Here is a 16977-nt window from a genome sequence, read left to right on the forward strand (position 1 = left end):
CACACGGAGCACCGGTTGAGAACCGGCTGGTCTACAACATATCTGATTTTAAAAAAGTATGGGGTTTTTCTCCTGGAAATAAGTGATCGAAGAATTTTACTGTTGCAGAATTTAGCCTTTTTCCAGCATCTTTTTTTCTGAGAATACGAATAAAAGTAGAACACTTCAAATAGAGCTTTGAGGCAAAGAAGTTAGCAACGAAAGATTATTGGGTGCATCAGTATAAGTGTTGCAAAACAATCGAATTTCACTGAATTAGAATATTTAATCGAAAAAATGTACTTATGGCAGACTTTACACATAATCAAACACAGTTTTACCACACCCTAAATCTTTGCTGGTTCGTGTCTCAAGAAACTTTAGATACGTAACTATCAACTTTACCGCTGTTTGTGCTCTATAAAAATCTCTTTTGTTGACGAATTCTCATCGAGTCGCGAGTATGAAATTTTTCTGTGAAGTTACAGGTGCAGAAAATGGTGCTGGATGAAACTCGGCATAGATACATTATATATAGCATGTTCGATGAGAATTACTTCGAAATCGTCATTTTTTACGTACGATGTCTTCATTGCTGACAAATGGAACTTGAAGTTGAGATAACTTAATTTACAAGGTTATCGTAGTCCAATAGATAATACCTAAACCGTTAGTCTTTAGGAAAAACTACCAATTAGATAAAATGTCTCAAATGTTGTCTCATATGCATCCTATTAGAAGTCGAAAAATTATTTCTGAAAAATGTTGCGGAATTTAAAGTTTTATGCGATCTTCAGGTCCTATCGATCACACTTGTAAGTGTATCCAGTAAAAACATCGTCTCGCTCTGACATATTTGAGAATAAAAATATCTTCGACCAAAGTTGGCCAAATTTTTTCTAATTAAAACTGAAGCATATTTTCGGCCGAGAAATATAGTCATACACAATGTTATTTCAAAGACAAATGATTTCGTCCAATTTAATTCAATCAGGAATACCTTAACAATTTCTTATGTCATTGAATGGAATCTTAAGAAAATCATATCGAATATACACTAGTCACATTAGAGGAAAATTAGATATAAATTTTCATACGGTCATTTAAAGTTTGGCTGGAATTGTTCGTTTCCTCTCTCTGATGAGGACAATACCAAAAAACTAGAAAATTAATGTTCCATAACTCGATTGGTTTTTGGTTGTGAAATTATGAATTTTTATTCACTTATTAACGTGGTGAAAGTATTTTCACTAGATATAATAATATATAGGCTTTAGGATCGCATAAACAATTAAATATTTCGTGACTTTTTTCAGAAATCATTTTTTTCGATTGAACGGCTTCTGAGAGGAACAACATTAAAACATTTTTTGGCATCGGTATCAAGTATTTTGCGAAACTAGACAACGTTAATGTTTTCCTAGGAGCAGGTTTTCTACAATGTGAATCACAGCGCGAACGCCATTCCCTCACCAATAGGAAGAACAGCATGACTGTTTCCCTACAGAGCGCAAGGCGCCTTTAGGGTACATTTCATTATAGTCATACGTTCATAGTGCACCGCTTCCAGCTTCTCGCTTAAACAGCGGCAGTTGCAAAAAGCGAGATGATCCCGCGCGATTCTATCCGGTGGTGGTTATAGTGCACGGCTCGCAGGAGCGTCCGCCTGCATGATCAGTTGGCATCATGGAGCTATCACGTGGGGATCTATTATGTTTTTTTTGTTGATAACTGATATTTATCGTAAAATTAAATATGAAAGAATGACGAATGTCCATGAAATGAATAGGACTCGCCTTGAAGTTGTAATGGATTTAGTGAAATCGCTAATTATAGTTAATTAATTGATGATAAATCAGCGATTTCGTTTTCATTGTCATACTCATAACTAATTAACGATTAGTATTAACAATTAACCGTCACAAAATCTCCGTTGGATTCAGTTGGATACTTAATTATTTATCAAATAAAGATTTCGCTTTTATTCTGTCATAATTAATCAACGATTATAGTAATAACGATAATTAATCGTTACAAAAACTCCGATTTACTATTCCGCTATAAAACGAATACTTAGAGGAAAATACCCGTTCAAATGCAAGCAGTGAGCCGGTTAAGCGAGAAAAATAGATAATTCATTCCGGTTAAAGCAGGTAGGCGGAAGCGCTATGGCCGCCCCTTAATGAGTTTTCACGATCTTTTTTCAGCAGTGATAAATCGAGCAGTTCACTATGGACGCACCCTAACGCCAGCACTTTATATCGGGCGTGATTGGCCGACTGGTTCTGGAGGTGTCAAAGGCGTCGTACACCTCGTTTTGTTGATCTTCTCTGCATTTCTGTTGTGTTCCCACAGAAATCAAACGCTTGAATGGAAATATGCAGACGACATAACAGCTGATATGCCACGCTAAGAAAACACAAGCCCTTAGCTTACATGTTCACGCCGTGCATAAAACCTGCTCCTACGAAAACACAGCTTAAGGCAACACCATCTATAGCAGAAAGCCTCCGCGCGAAGCTCTTAACGGCACTGAAGAAGTCCATTTCATCATATATTCATTGGATATACTGCAAAAAAAAGGTAAAGATATCGCAGCGTCAGCCTGCTATATCCAATGACTACAGGTGAAATGGACTTTTCAGTGACGTCAAAGCTTCGTGCGGAGGCCTTCTGCTATAGATGGTTGTGCTCAAGGTAGCAAGACGCGTTGGTCGCGTTCTGCTCGAAAATTTCTTCATCGCGATATCGATCGAGGCAAGTGATTCCTCGCGACCAGGGCCGCAACTAGATGCTAGGTCACCCGGGGCAAGTGCGCATTTTGGCGTCCCCGTGTGATGCTGAATGAGAGGTTTGAGAATAAAATTTGCGCCCCCTCTGGTTCAGCGCCCGGGCAAGAGACCCGCCTGCTCTCCCCTAGTTGCGGCCCTGCTCGCGACATCCACATTCCACTAGATCGATGGTTTTGTCTTACGACAAATTATTTGTTGTTGAAATACGGATGGATGTCGGTTGTAGATACGACGTTGCTCTCCATCATGGAACGTGAAGCTCCTTCCTTTGGGTCTCTAGGCAGTGCGATTTCGGATAACAGTTTACATTAAAATCGAGAGAATCCTTTACTATATCCTCATATTTTGCCGAAAAACAATTGAAAAAAAAGAAAGCAGGTAAAGAAAAAACGATTCATTTTTAACTTTTCTTTGGGATTTCGTGCTATAACTACTAACTCTTACATGCACCTTGCAAATATTCGTCAAAGGAGCTTTTGGATTTCGTGCTGATTCAATTGTAACCTATTCTTTGGTTCGAACCAAATTCGATGATCGAATATGCATGAGGAGCCAGTAAATCCAGAATCTTGTTTGTGGGAACCAACTCGTTTAGGTTGTGTCTTCCAGAAATAATTTTGAATTGCTGCGCTGTTTTTTCAGAAAAAAATTAATGGGAGAAAAGTTTACCACCTTTGTTTAGTACGAACGCGCCATCTTGTGGTCTTCCACAAGGTTTCCCGGGTCCTAGAATAACCGTAGTCTGCGTCTACATGGTCAATAGAGACAACAAATATCGCTACGAAATTTCACGGAAGAACTCGATAAACAAATACAGCAGTGGTTGTAGTAAGGATGTCCATCCACATTTCAACGGGGGATTATTTGCAGTATGACGAAATAATCGATTTAGTGGAATGTGTATGTCACGAGGAATCACTTGCCCTGGTCGATATCAAGAGCGATTTTTCTGAAATTTAGCATCAACAGAAGGCCATTCTGAAGTTGCAGTTCGAGTAAATGATCAAAAATTTCAAAAAAGCTTCTTTTAACTCTTGAACGGGCTGACAAATTTACGCTTTTTGTACGTTGCCACTTCTCCATGAAAAAATTTATAGAAGACAGGTGAGGAAAAGTTTTGACTTGGCTATGCAATAGAGAAATGTCATATGATGGTGGAACCATTTGCCAGTTCTGAAGCGAACAAAGAATTCGAAGAAAAACTTGTTCAAAGATCGAATATAACGTAAGCAGATAATTTACCTCCGCTCGTAATTTTCAACATGTGACAATGGCAATCATACAAAGGAGGATACAAGATTTAAAAATAAATCAGTGCCAAGTTGTATGTAAATTACCTGATGCTCTCGTGTTGTTCTGGATTCTGAGCGATCCTGGTCTTTTTTCGTAACACCGAGTAAACGCCAGGAAAATTAAAAAAACGAGAATCCACGAAAAAACAAGTGCAGCAAGAAATATTCGGCGGCCATGTTCCTGTTTACAATGGTGGTTGAACAATGCGCATGCGCAATCGGTTCCGATTGACTGGCGTAACAAGGGTTACAATGTAAGAATATGGAAATTCATATACTGATGTGTAGCAAAATATTTGGCAATGTTTCAACATTTTCACTCGCCAACGACCGACAAAACTCGTCAATAACAGCAAGGAACAAAAAAAAACCAGGGTTGGCTAATAAGAGTAAATTTTATTGAGTTCAACTGATAATTACTGAGTGAACTCAAAAAATTCCTACAGAAACGATAAAAAACAATCGACTGTTCTAGCGAATTGGCTAAAAATAGATTAATATGCACTTGATAGATTCCTCGATGAAGCGTACTTGGTACTTCAAAATATATTCGATTTTTTTTTTCAGCTCGTTCGAAAGCATTGTAACGGTTGAAGCCGTCAGCATAGCGATCGATTCATGAGACATTAAAAAGGAAAGACTGAAAGTAAATTTTGTCAGTTTCGAAGGAAAGCGCAAACTTACTTCTGGAGAGCAAACGAGATATCAAATCCCTGCGGTGCAGCACCGTCTGAACGATCCCTTGGAACCACGGGAACCGGCTGGGTACAGCGTCCTCTTTGAGTAGGCCGCTTGTCACGTCCTCGAAGTCGCTGGTCTTAAAATGCAAAGAACAGATGAACACTTTATCCTCCTTCGTGTAGCGGCAAATATCATTCAAACGGGCGGCTACTATCCACGGATCGGCAGAATTCCCTTCGGGTAAGTTGTGCCAGGTCAACGATTCGTCAGAGACTTCTGTGCTTTCACAGCCAGGAACGCTGCAAATTTTAGTGACCTTCTTTTTGTTTAACGGCCGCCGCTGTTTAGCGGGCGACATAACGTCCCGGCTGATGCCTTCGCAGACCCCACATCACTCCGAAAAGACACCTGTCCGAGAAGTTGGCAAAAAACAATGGTAAGAGTAAAAAGAATTGAAACAGCAGGGATAGAGATTACGTAAGCAATATATATATATGTTACTGCCAAGTCAGTAATCGGCCAGTTGACGAATTGGCCAATTTCGTTGCAAATTGATCCGTCCAATGTCCGAATTTCGTGCTTTGATCAGCCAGTTCACGAAGTGGCTGGGGATCGCTGGCCAAAGTCCGAAAAGAAAAGGCATGATTCTGAGCGGCGTATTTTTTTGTGATAATTATGTCCACGTTAGGACCATACCTATACGTTGCCATAGGGCAACCCATCATATAGCAGTCATGATGCGGTAATTTTTTTTTTTCAAAATTTCACAGAAAAACTATATGTATTTATATTATTATTATATTGTTACAAAAATTATGTAAATAGCCCTTATTTATCATTTATTACGTCATTCTCATCTGTAAATAGTCATTATCTTATGTATAAAATGAAAATCGGCATTTCTCTGTAAATCTCGCCAATTTAACGACAAATTTGGCAAGTCTGGCGACAGTTCCAATGATTTGGCGATGTCATATCGCCAAGAGGAAGTGTAAAGATAACTTGAGAATCATCGAGATTGTTCTGGAAGATTTCATTCACTTAAAAAGTGACGCCGCCTCGGCGGAACTATGAGTTTCTTGAAATTTATTGAAGAGACGAAACATTACTTGTCGGTCGCTCTCTGTTAGCCGTGTTTCGTCAAATCGCTGCTTGTGAATACGTATACATAGCTGTTCTGTAAAATAAACTTGTGTTGTCCTTGAAATTGATTTGTTCTTTGTCATCTCGAGTACTCGTGAGAGACATCATCCGGAACAAAAAATATAAAATTTTTTTTTCTCCAAAATTTCTTTTTATTTTTCTCGTCACATGGAGCTAATCCAATACAGCTAATATACAGTATAGCCGTGTTAGCGATGAAAAAAATGGGTTTGGGGCCTACCGGATCGTCTTGCATTAGCAAATCGAAAATTTGCCGAGGATCTCCAGCCCCTTCACCAATTGGCCTGCCAAAGCCCGAATCATTTCAGAAAATCACACTTTGCCCAAAACTCTCGGTCAATTCACGAATTGGCCACACTTTGAACTTTGGCAGTAACATACAGTGGATCCTACTTATGACGTTTTTCAAAAAACAACCAAGAAAAACGTTGTAAGCGGAAAATGCTATAACGAGACATCTTCATGAAAGTTGGGATCACGAAAATAAGTCGCAGGCCTACTAAACGGTAAAGCGTTCTGAGCGGGAGCGTTTTAAGCGGGATCTCGATACTAAATAGCATAGGCACCGGAACCTAGGGGCTGAGGACATTTGAAATCCCTCCCCAATAAACGTGTTGTCAACTGTTGTCAATTGTTGTCAAACTTTCGTTTGTACAAGGAGCAAATTAATTATATAGGAAATATTATATAGCAAATTGAGTTACTTTATATACGTACCAAATTTTAAAACCAATATCATCCTGATCATAGGCGTACGCAGAATTTTCTCGAGGGGCGGGAGGTTTCAGATTTTTTTCTCTTCTGGGGGGTTCGTTTTTCCCTTAAAATAACACTATAATCTTGACTCAAGGAGGGTTAGAACCTCAAACGCGTACGCCAATGATCCTGATTAAGAATACATAAAATGCTTTTGTTGAGAACTATCGATATCTTTTGGTAAAACGCATGGATCTAAAAAATAGTACCGGTAACTCGAAAAAAAAATGGTTACTTTGTCCCAAAAAAAAGTGGGACAAATAAGCGGAAAATGCTTGAGCCCACACCGGGAGCTGGTACTAACAACAAGCCTGTTGAGTAAGGACCCTTTCACACGGAGCGAATGCGGGTCCGAAAGAAGTTTCAACTATTGGTACATACGGAGCCTTTAAGACGATGCGCAATGCGCCCGCATGTGCCAAAACCTATATATAAGTGCGGACTCTGCATTCGCACTTACAGGTTTTGTACCGGTGTACAAAAGGTTAGGCCCCTTTCACACGGAGCGGATGCGGACGCGGGTCCGCATACCCTTTCAAACGAGCGCTGAAGATGCGGACGAATCGCCCGCATCTTTAGTTCGAAATTCGTGCATATAAACTGTTTTTTCGCAATTTTTGTAATTATTTTTCTCCTTCACCCCTGATTCAGTGCCCATAGGCAGCCTAGATGCATTCTTTGGTGGTTTAATCTAGAGCCACATAGAATATGGGAATAAAGATGTCTTCATTCCGATCCTCACAAGTAGTCGATAGGAGAAAATGTCTTCAAATATTTTCAAAATATTTTGAAAAAAAAAATCCGTCTTTTCGGAAAAATATGGAAGAAAAATTCCAAAAACATCCAATGTTCGAAAAATCAAATCCAAAAACATCCAAAACTTTCGATGTTCCAAAAAAAAGAAAAAAAAATTCAGGAGATATCAAAGAATTTGCACGTAGTAAAAAAGGGAAAGGGTAGAGACTTTCAAAATGCCTGTGCTTAGAAATATTCACATCACAATTCTGTCTTAGGCCGGGATTACACTATAAAAGTTCGTTTATAAAACTTGAAAAATGCAACCAATAGGCGGATCAGCTAAGTTCTCTCGAATGTAACAGATGTGTTTATTGGTTACATTTTTCAAGTTTTATAAAATAACTTTCATAAACCTTTTATTAGAGTGAAATCCCATCCTTAGATTAGTCTCACTTCTGAAATATAAAATTTCATTTTTTCAGTTTATAGACTGAATATATATATCGAGTAAAATAAACTTGTAGGTATCGGTGGAAACCACCAAAAATATTCAAGTGCTAGGGCCTTCAAACGACTTAATCCGGCCCTGAGTGAACGCCGTACGTGGATAACGTTGTTTAATAAAAGTATTTTTTTTAAAGTTTAAAAAAATTAACAGAATAAAAATTAAAAAAATAACAAATATTTAAAATAATATTTCAAATATATTTATATTCTTTAAATAATTTTAAAAATTTAAAAAGAAAAAAATTAAAATTTTTAAATTAAATTTAAAAGTTATTAAAGTATGTAGTCAATTAAATATTCGTAATGAACAGAACGGCTTATAATTTTGGTCCCGTCAGTGGCCGTTGTTGGCAGGTTTTATGGTATAAAATTGTGAAATATGGACAAAAGGCAGTTAAAGTTGCTATATCTCCATCTCAGAAGGAAACGGAGGTTATATGGAGCTATTCACACGACGCGGGGATATTTTCATTCTTCGATCTCTGTCTTCGCGGTCTTTTGATCAGTTCGGATTTTTTCATAGTCTATAAAGTTCGGAATTTTCTAGTATGATTTCCACAGATGATGCTTTTGGTGTAGTTGGATGGGTTATGGCACTGAAAGTTATTAACTCGAAAAAAACGGGTAACGTGGTGCAAAGATTGGTTAAAAAAAAAGGCAACAATATTCGCACGTTAAATTATTACAGGAATTGAGATTTGCACCAAAAGATTGGCATAATTTTCTCAGAATGGATCAAGATACCTCTACTCAAAGCTTTTTTTTTCAATTCCTTTCGGAAATTGCTTCTCAAACAATATTTTTTTAACAACACTGTCTCTGTTCGCTAGAGGATCTATTTCTCTCATTTTCCACACCAATCTCTCATAACTATCATCTTTCTTAATTTTGTTATGGTAATCTTTAGTTTTCACCTGCCACAAGCATTTCTTATTCCTATACATTTCAATGAATTCTCCCAAACATTCGCGCTGCCCGTTTAGAAGATCACTCGTCATTATAAACCTCGAGTCGTGAAAACTAAACTGAACTCTGAACTAAACTCTGGTGGAGTGTTGAAATTGGTGTTTCCCAAAGTAGGACTATTCAGGCTATGAATGGACACAAGGGGGTGATGGGGGGACGAGAGGAAAACATCAGTTTTCGAAAACTCAGACCATTTTACCAATGAAGCCTTTGTAAATATGGGCCTTGGGCAAAAAAAAAAAAAAAAAAACAACTAATATTGCACACAGAAATTCGTACTTGTTTCATCAGAGCTAAAGTGTTTTTTTCTCCCTTTGAATGTGCGCTGTACATTCCAGATGTATTGTAACTGTAAATTGATCGGGCCTACTGTCACAGATCTCCACACCATCTGGGGTCCTGCATCCCCGGGGGCTGGTTTTACTAATGAATATTGTCATTATTCGAGCCATTTCCCCCCAACCCCCACAAAGATGGGACTGGGATCAGGATTCTGGTTTCAGAGCCGGAGACGATTCCAATCATTCTTTTTTCCCACGTTAAAAAATTCACTATAGTGGCGGCTCGGCAAAGAGAATAGCCTCTGGGCCCTGCGGCAGGATGTGGGTGGGGAGGGGCAGGGGGGTGATGCCCAAGAGCCGCGACGCACACTTTGAGGAAGACTGCTGTAACGGAAGATGTGTGTTGAATCTACACCACAAGTACAATAATGAATTTTTTTTTTCCTTCAAAATTTTGATGCTACTAAAACCTCTCATAATGACCGATTTTCAAGACTTAAGTAAAAGGCACTACTGCCTACTCATGCTTATCAAGAATGCTATCCATATCTACAGTGATTATGACAATATAGGCAATAAAAGATAAATTTTGGTATTACAATCGACGCTCCATATAACGACACCTTCGTCCCGTCGAGAATCGACGCTATATTTGGAGCAAGGTCGTAGCGAGGGGGAGACTTGGGGGTGTGGTCGGGCCTGATTGGGACGGTCGTTATATAAGTAAAACGTAAAACATTTGGGACTTACCCTACCAGTCTTTGCCGCTATAACGTGAAGTTGTCATAACGAGCGTCGACTGTATCTTCGAAAACAAGCATCGTTTCTCCTCTGAATATACAGATAGCGGATACATGCTCCTTCAGCATCGTATGATAGAATTTTCTTCTCGCGATAGCGTCGATTTAAAAAAAAAAAAATTTTTGACTTGGAAAATTTTTACGGTAACTTACGTAGTGTTTTTCCTTGAAAGAAAACTGCATTTTCACGCGACCTCTTACGATTAATTCAACTCAATTAGAAATTGACTTATTATTAAGTATAGTATGTATATTAATAGTATTATTCAATGATATAATTATATTATTGCCGCTGTGGTGGTCGAGTGGTTATAGTGACGGACTCGCGATGCGAGGATCCGGGTTCGAACCCCACAGTGGTGGTCGGCTGAAGTTGGTTTTCTGTGGTTCCCAACTTCAAGGCGCAAATGCGAGCCGATCTCCCCGTTAAAAAGTCTCGCCACAGAGAGCAACAGTCCTACAACGATAAATCATTCAATCGTAACACTTCACTCATAGTTAGAAAAACTGGTGGCAGATGGCAGCACTACACATAACAAGCATTACAGAGAAACAAACTTTACGTCAGGGTGCACTACACGTACACGCATATTCCCGCATGTACTGATTCGTTGGGGGGTTCCGCGGGGGGAGGGTGCATTTGTGGTGTAGCAGTAGTAGGTAGGGCCTCCAAAAAATGGCTCAGGGATCCATGATGTTCTTAAGTCAGCCACCTCGTTGGGCAATTTGCCTGTTGTGGCGTTGTATTTGTATATCTCTCTCAAAGAATTTTTCGATTGTTTTCTTACGTTTTCAACTAGTGTAATTTCATCTGAATTTTTTTCTTTCAATGTTTGAGCTGAAAGTTGAAATTCGTTGCAATCTGACGAGATGTGTTCAAAAAACAAATTCAATGAGATTCATTAAGAATTGCATGTAAAAGAAAATAATAAATTGCAGTGATTTTTGTCCTGCTGATGCTTGCCGGTTTTCGGTCAAGAAAGGAGTAGGAATCCTGCGTTTGAAATTGCAAACATTAACTGAATCGTATAAACACCTGCTTGATTTCTAAAGGAAGTACATGTGAAAGAATACTAAAATAATCTGATGTCACGGGGCCCCTAAAATCTCCAAGAACCCTGGTTAAAAACCTCTTCTCTAAATAATCAATAAACAATTACTAGTCATAGCACATTATTTGAATATATAGTTTGTATGTTTCGGTGCATAATTTCGGGCAAATTTATTGAAAAGAGTATATGCTGTACCTGATCTAGAACCCCTTTATACACATATATATAAGGCGTCTTAACCTGATCTAAGACGCCTTCATATAAAGCGGGTATAAAGGGATTCTAACCTGATCATATGTTGTTTGAATGACGTCACTAACACTTTAGGGTTGTGGGGATTTTTTGATTGGCTTCTATTACCGTTCAAAGTATTAATATAAAAAAAAAAATTATTTTTGATTGACCCATAATTCGTGACCATACGTCCTCCGTATTTCCCGGGACAGTCCCAGTATTTTCTGTATTTTTGGCTGTCCCGACTCTTTGGCCAAATTGTCCCGGTTTTTCCCGTATTTTACCCGAAGCCTACTTGAATTTTTATGCTTTATTGAAGTCAAAGAATGAAATTATTTTTCAACTCATAAATTATATTATGATAATTACAACTATAAATGAGAATATTAATCTCCTACATTTGTCTTGGTGAACGTTTTTTTTCGTGGAATTCTTTTCAATCCACAGCAATTTGCAGAAATGCTTCATTTCCCGCCATTGTGATTTTTCCGTAATTTCAACAATATTTGGCAACTTTGTTCGATTTTGGCGTCATTTTTGGAGATAATTGGCGATGTACCGTATTTTCCCGTATTTCTCTCAAGGAAATATGGTCAGCCTACCCACAATAATTCCGCCGGATATTTTTATATTTTTGTGCATATTTTAATGAAAGGAATGAGTGGTAATTTTTCCGAAACTTTTTGAGGACACCTTTCACCCTTTCCTTGTTCAGAGATGCCAATGCCGCGCGTCAAACATCCGGAATTTCGAAAAAGGACGCATAAAAATTTGATTCACGCGTCCTCCGGGACGCGCTCTTTCTTTTTACCGTCTATCGTGATCGTGCGACCTTGAAAAAGTGGTTATACTACTTTGTATACTGTACTGTATTGTATGTATTGATGTACATGGGGGTTGTTAAAGAATAAGATGGATGCCTAGTTTCTTCTCTGAATGAGGGGCAGCTTCAAAGCCTCCTATATATTGGCAGTGTACAGAATTTTCAAATTTCGGAGTTTTTATTAAACTGCGGATTTTCTATCCTCCGGTTACATACCGGAAATTACGGTACTTTCGTGGCTATCGTAAAGTATTTGGAACGCCTGTTCAAAGTGTAAAACATTTTCCAAGATCGTTCGGGGAATAAAAACGAATCTGCACAAACTCTACCTTGAATATCCACAGTTTTGTCATCTAGATGCTGTGGTAGTCACCGTTTCGCATCGCGAAAATCACAGGTGTATACGCAGAATCGGCTTTTGGAGGGGCACAAGGGTTTCTTCTACAGAAATTGTGGGTCACTAGCACTCAAAAAGAATTTTAAATTAACATAGTATAAGAATGTATTTTTTTTCTAATATTTTAATTTTTTACTAAAATATTTTTAACTTTTAATCTTCTTGGAGGAGCATGGGCTTTTTCTCTGCTTTCTTCTCAGTAATGGTGTCTAGAATCACTTTGATGCGAAAGAACGATTCGTCCGAGAACATGATAATGTGGACCAATGTGTGTTGCTGATCCCAACGAATAAACCTATTTTACAAGAACATAATCTTTCTGGATTATGTGCTCGAAGCGAAATACATTGCACAGGATTCCGTGTGTATATGCAAACATTATTCAGTCGCCGCGAAATGGTTCTCGCGCATACGCGAGTACCAGTAGCGTTAGCAAAGTGACTATGTCGCTAGGAGTAGAATTTCTGGTTTTTTTTCTCCACTAGGCTGACATATCTATTCCCTATCTATCCTCTTGAGTTGTGGTGATCCTCCCACGGCCTCTAGCATGCTTTCGCATAGCACTTCCAACTTCTCACCTTGAAAGACAAATGGGGAAAATTCCTGAAGCTCTCAACCTTGAAACTCTGTGTGCCTCTCAACACAATGGTGTCACATACCGTAAGCTGGGGTGACTTTGTGCCAAGGTTCCGACTATGTGCCATTCACGGATTTTAGGACGCAAGCGCTTCCTGGGAGCGTATGGATGAACAATCGGTTTCAAAATTTTTCATGCCGATTCAGGAGCTGTAGGTGACTCACCGACAGCATTTATTGCTTCATCTGCTGTTGTCTAGAGAATTTTTTAGGTTATATTGTGATTTACACGAAATTTTTCAAGTGCGTGTAAATCTTTCCTGGTGCAGACAGTGTGTTTCGTGGAAACTAGGTAATTTAATATTTCTATGTAGAAGTTACTTACGATAAGAAATACCTATTTGAATTGTAAAAATACTGAATTTTTTGGCAGAAATATGACGCATAAACAAAAAAAATGTGGGTTCAGGTGGTGACTTTATGCCATCTGTTTTTTCAGGGTTTTGCCCTTTTTTTCACTAATTTGTTATTGTCCCAGCAATGGTTCGCAAGTATATGTGGAAGCTGGGTAGTCGACCCTACCGCAATTACTCAAATGAAACACTTGAAGAGACTCTTATTGTGATAAAAAACAAACAGATGCTCACCATTTTTTATCTTATTGGGGAGGCGTGTGTAAGGGTCATGAAGAAAGTCGGCAAATTTTACTCGCCACCCCCCAGGGGGGGGGGGCAGGGTGACTATGTGCCACGCGAAAAAAAAAAAATTCACTGTCTGTTCCTTGTCAGCATAATTTTTTTTAAACCACAAATCGAAAAAACTGAGATGTGAGGCTACCTTTAATAAAATCCCCAGCAGCCTAGGCAGGCAAAGCATAAAGGAAGATATCAAGGAAAAACCTAAAAAAGTGGCACAAAGTCACCCCAGTTTACGGTACTTTAACACGAGCTTTCAGGATTTTAATTGATGGTTATTTTTTATTCAATTTTAACAACATGCAACTTTTTCAAAAATCACCAAAATTTACCCATATTTTGTGTCATAAAACTTTTTTAAATAATTTTAATAAAAAATCCTCGTATTAAAGTATGTAACACGTGGCAGTAAAAGTTGCTATATCTCCTTTATCTCAGAAGGAAACGGAGGGATAGAAGAATGTGGGTACATTCTTTTGTGATGGACGGGGATCTTCATTAAGGGGTATTTACGGCAAATAATTAAGAAAATGCCATGCAAAATCATCTTTAAAAAGATACGGGCGAATTCCACCCGGGCGCGCGTCGTTTGAATAGCTCCATATAACCTAATGTACGAAACCTGTATGTGCGAATGCGGGCCCGCATTCGCACAGCAGCACAAGCATGCACAGCATGCACAAGCAGATGCCAAATGAGCATCAGTGTCCGAGGAGGTAACACATCACATTGACGAACCGATTATTCATATATAATCATTATTCATTATTCATTCATAACCATTATTTCCAGGCACAACGAGTACTTTTTGTAACTGATTACAATTGGTGTAAAGAGAATCTTTTTTATTTTGCTTATTTTTTTGCCATGTGGCGATACCCGTTTCATTTTGCATTTCAAAGATACTTCAGGATGTTTATTAAACATGTACCAAGTTTCGTTACTTTGTAGGATGTTTATCGTTGGGTATGCCGAAAAATAACGCTGTTCCTTAGCATTTGTCAGGCAGTGTATATCGAAGTTTCACTGTATTGTTACAAAAACTATGTAAATAATCTTTATTTATCACTTATTATGTCATTCTCATCTGTAAATAGTCATTATCTTATTTATGTAAAAATGAAAAATTAGGGACCTCTCTTTAAATCTCGGCAAATTGGCGACAAATTTGACACGTTTGGTGACAGCGCCGATAAATTGGCGATGGCATGACGATAAAAGATCCTTCGAGAAGCTTCACGATTTTTCTCTGCCTGTGCAAAAGGCAAGGGCGTAGCGAGGGGGGGGGGGGGGACTTGGGGGTCTGTTTCCCCCCCCCCCCCCGAAATGTGAGAGAATGACCGAAAAAAGGGAAAAAGATGGCCAAATCCATTGTTCTGTCACTTTGGTCCCCCCCCCCCCACAAAATGAAAGTGGTCCCCACCCGAACGAAATTTCTGGCGCTGGTCCATGGTAGAATCGGAGCATATGTGTGTACATATATGTCTAGGGTGATTATAAAAAAACTATCCCGACATATGGGCCCCTAACTATCATACCATTCACAGAAACTCCCGTGGGCACCTCTCTCCATCTGCATCCAACATCGGTCATCGCTACTGAAGCAATCCACCAGGGGTGACCATCCAAAGACGATGTTCCTGGGGCCTCTGTCCCACAAGCCTTGGGCTTTCATCGACGACGTCCTCCGGCTAACATCTCGTCGGACGAGCTTACAGTGAATCCGTCTTCCCCACATTTCCCAGAGAAGGGAGCCAGATATCCATAAGACAACAAGTAAAATAACTTGATAAACTTTAAGTAAAGTTTATTAAGTTAATTTTAGGGAACGTTGTGGAGTGAAAGAAGATGTAGTGTCGAGGATTGAAAAAGGTATGTTGAGATGGTTTGGACATACAGAGAAGGTGAACGAAAGGAGATGGACGAAACAAGTATACAAGACGAGTGTGTGTGGACGGGAGAGTTGGAAGGGGTCGACCTAAACGAACGTACCTCAATCAGATCGAGGACATTTTTAGCAAAGGCCAGCTGAGGAGTACCTTAATTGAGTTAATAACAATCTACCTACCTATATAGTTTGAAAAATTTGGCTCTCAAAACAAATTTCAATCGTTGTATTGTTGATATATGGCTCTGTTGACTAATGAGTTTGCCGACCACTGCGCTAATCAATGAGCACCAACTTCTCTCACATTCAAGAAATCTCGGCAAACCTCCTCCTAGTTCTCTTCTGGTGACGCTTTTGCACAGGCAGAGAAAAATCGCGAAGCTTCTCGAAGTAATAGAATGGAATAGAATATTTATTTCATGGTTAGAAACCATTCGCAAAGCAGCCATGCGCCAACCATTTACAACGCACATTCACACATTAGATCCATTTACATATGCAGTAGGTACAATAATTTACATTAATATACAAAGAATATACAAATCATATACACACACACCAATATATACGGGGTGATTATAAAAAAACTATCCCGACATATGGGCCCCTAACTATCATTCCATTCACAGAAACTGAATGAAATTTTGGCATAAGGTATTTTGAGGTATGCGCTCAAGAATGATATGGAAAACGACAGTGTCACTTTAACAGTTACGGTTACAGTGAGAAAATTTCGAAAATATCAAACGGCAACACCAAGTTTTTGTATTGGAATGCGATCTCCATACTGAAAAACACTAAATAGCGTTGGAATGTCACCTGTAGCACGAAAATCCCCGGAGCTAGGCAAGGAAAAAGTAAAAAGGACTTTGCCGTGCACCAGAGCATTAATGTTCGTTTCATTCGTCACACCGTTTCTTCGGCTGAGATCCCAGCCTGATTAGTCCTCCACAAAACGAGAAGAAGAAACCAAGAAATGCGAATTTCGGGTTCTACGTAAGACACAGTCATGACTGACGTCGTCACGCTAGGTGAAAGAAAAGGCACTGCGAAATGCGAGCCACGTATGTTGCTTTCTGCCATTCCGAACAAGATGCCGCTTTCAGGGAAAGAACGTGGGGAAATCGTAAAGATTTATTACCTGAATGGACAAAATGCCGCAGAGACATTGCGTGTTTACCGCAGAAACCATGGATTACGGCGAGGCCCGTGCACTGTCAAAGCTATACGGGACTTGATTCATAAATTTGAAGAAACTGGTTGCACATGCGATCGACCTCGGTCTGGACGACCTTCCGTTCCCGTGGAAGCTGTTGCTGAAGTTCATCAGACGATAAGCACAGTTCGTCCCGCAAG

The 16977-nt window shown here is 39.1% G+C and overlaps 1 protein-coding gene across 3 annotated transcripts in view; it reads right to left on the reverse strand.

Annotated features, from left to right (window-relative positions):
- The window catches only part of LOC149086573 (histone-lysine N-methyltransferase eggless-like), a 128172-nt gene that overhangs the window by 80507 nt on the left and 30688 nt on the right, over positions 1-16977 (reverse strand). For all 3 annotated transcript variants that reach the window (XM_089230928.1, XM_089230926.1, XM_089230927.1), the window contains exon 2: positions 4748-5152. In XM_089230928.1, the coding sequence (XP_089087054.1) occupies positions 4748-5102 (355 nt within the window). In that variant the 5' untranslated portion in view covers positions 5103-5152. The remainder of the gene's footprint in view (positions 1-4747; positions 5153-16977) is intronic.

The sequence above is a fragment of the Pholcus phalangioides genome, unplaced genomic scaffold, assembly GCF_987345545.1.
Source record: "Pholcus phalangioides strain wild (caught in Gottingen) unplaced genomic scaffold, Ppha-v1.0 ptg000004l_1, whole genome shotgun sequence".
NCBI lineage: Eukaryota > Metazoa > Arthropoda > Arachnida > Araneae > Pholcidae > Pholcus > Pholcus phalangioides.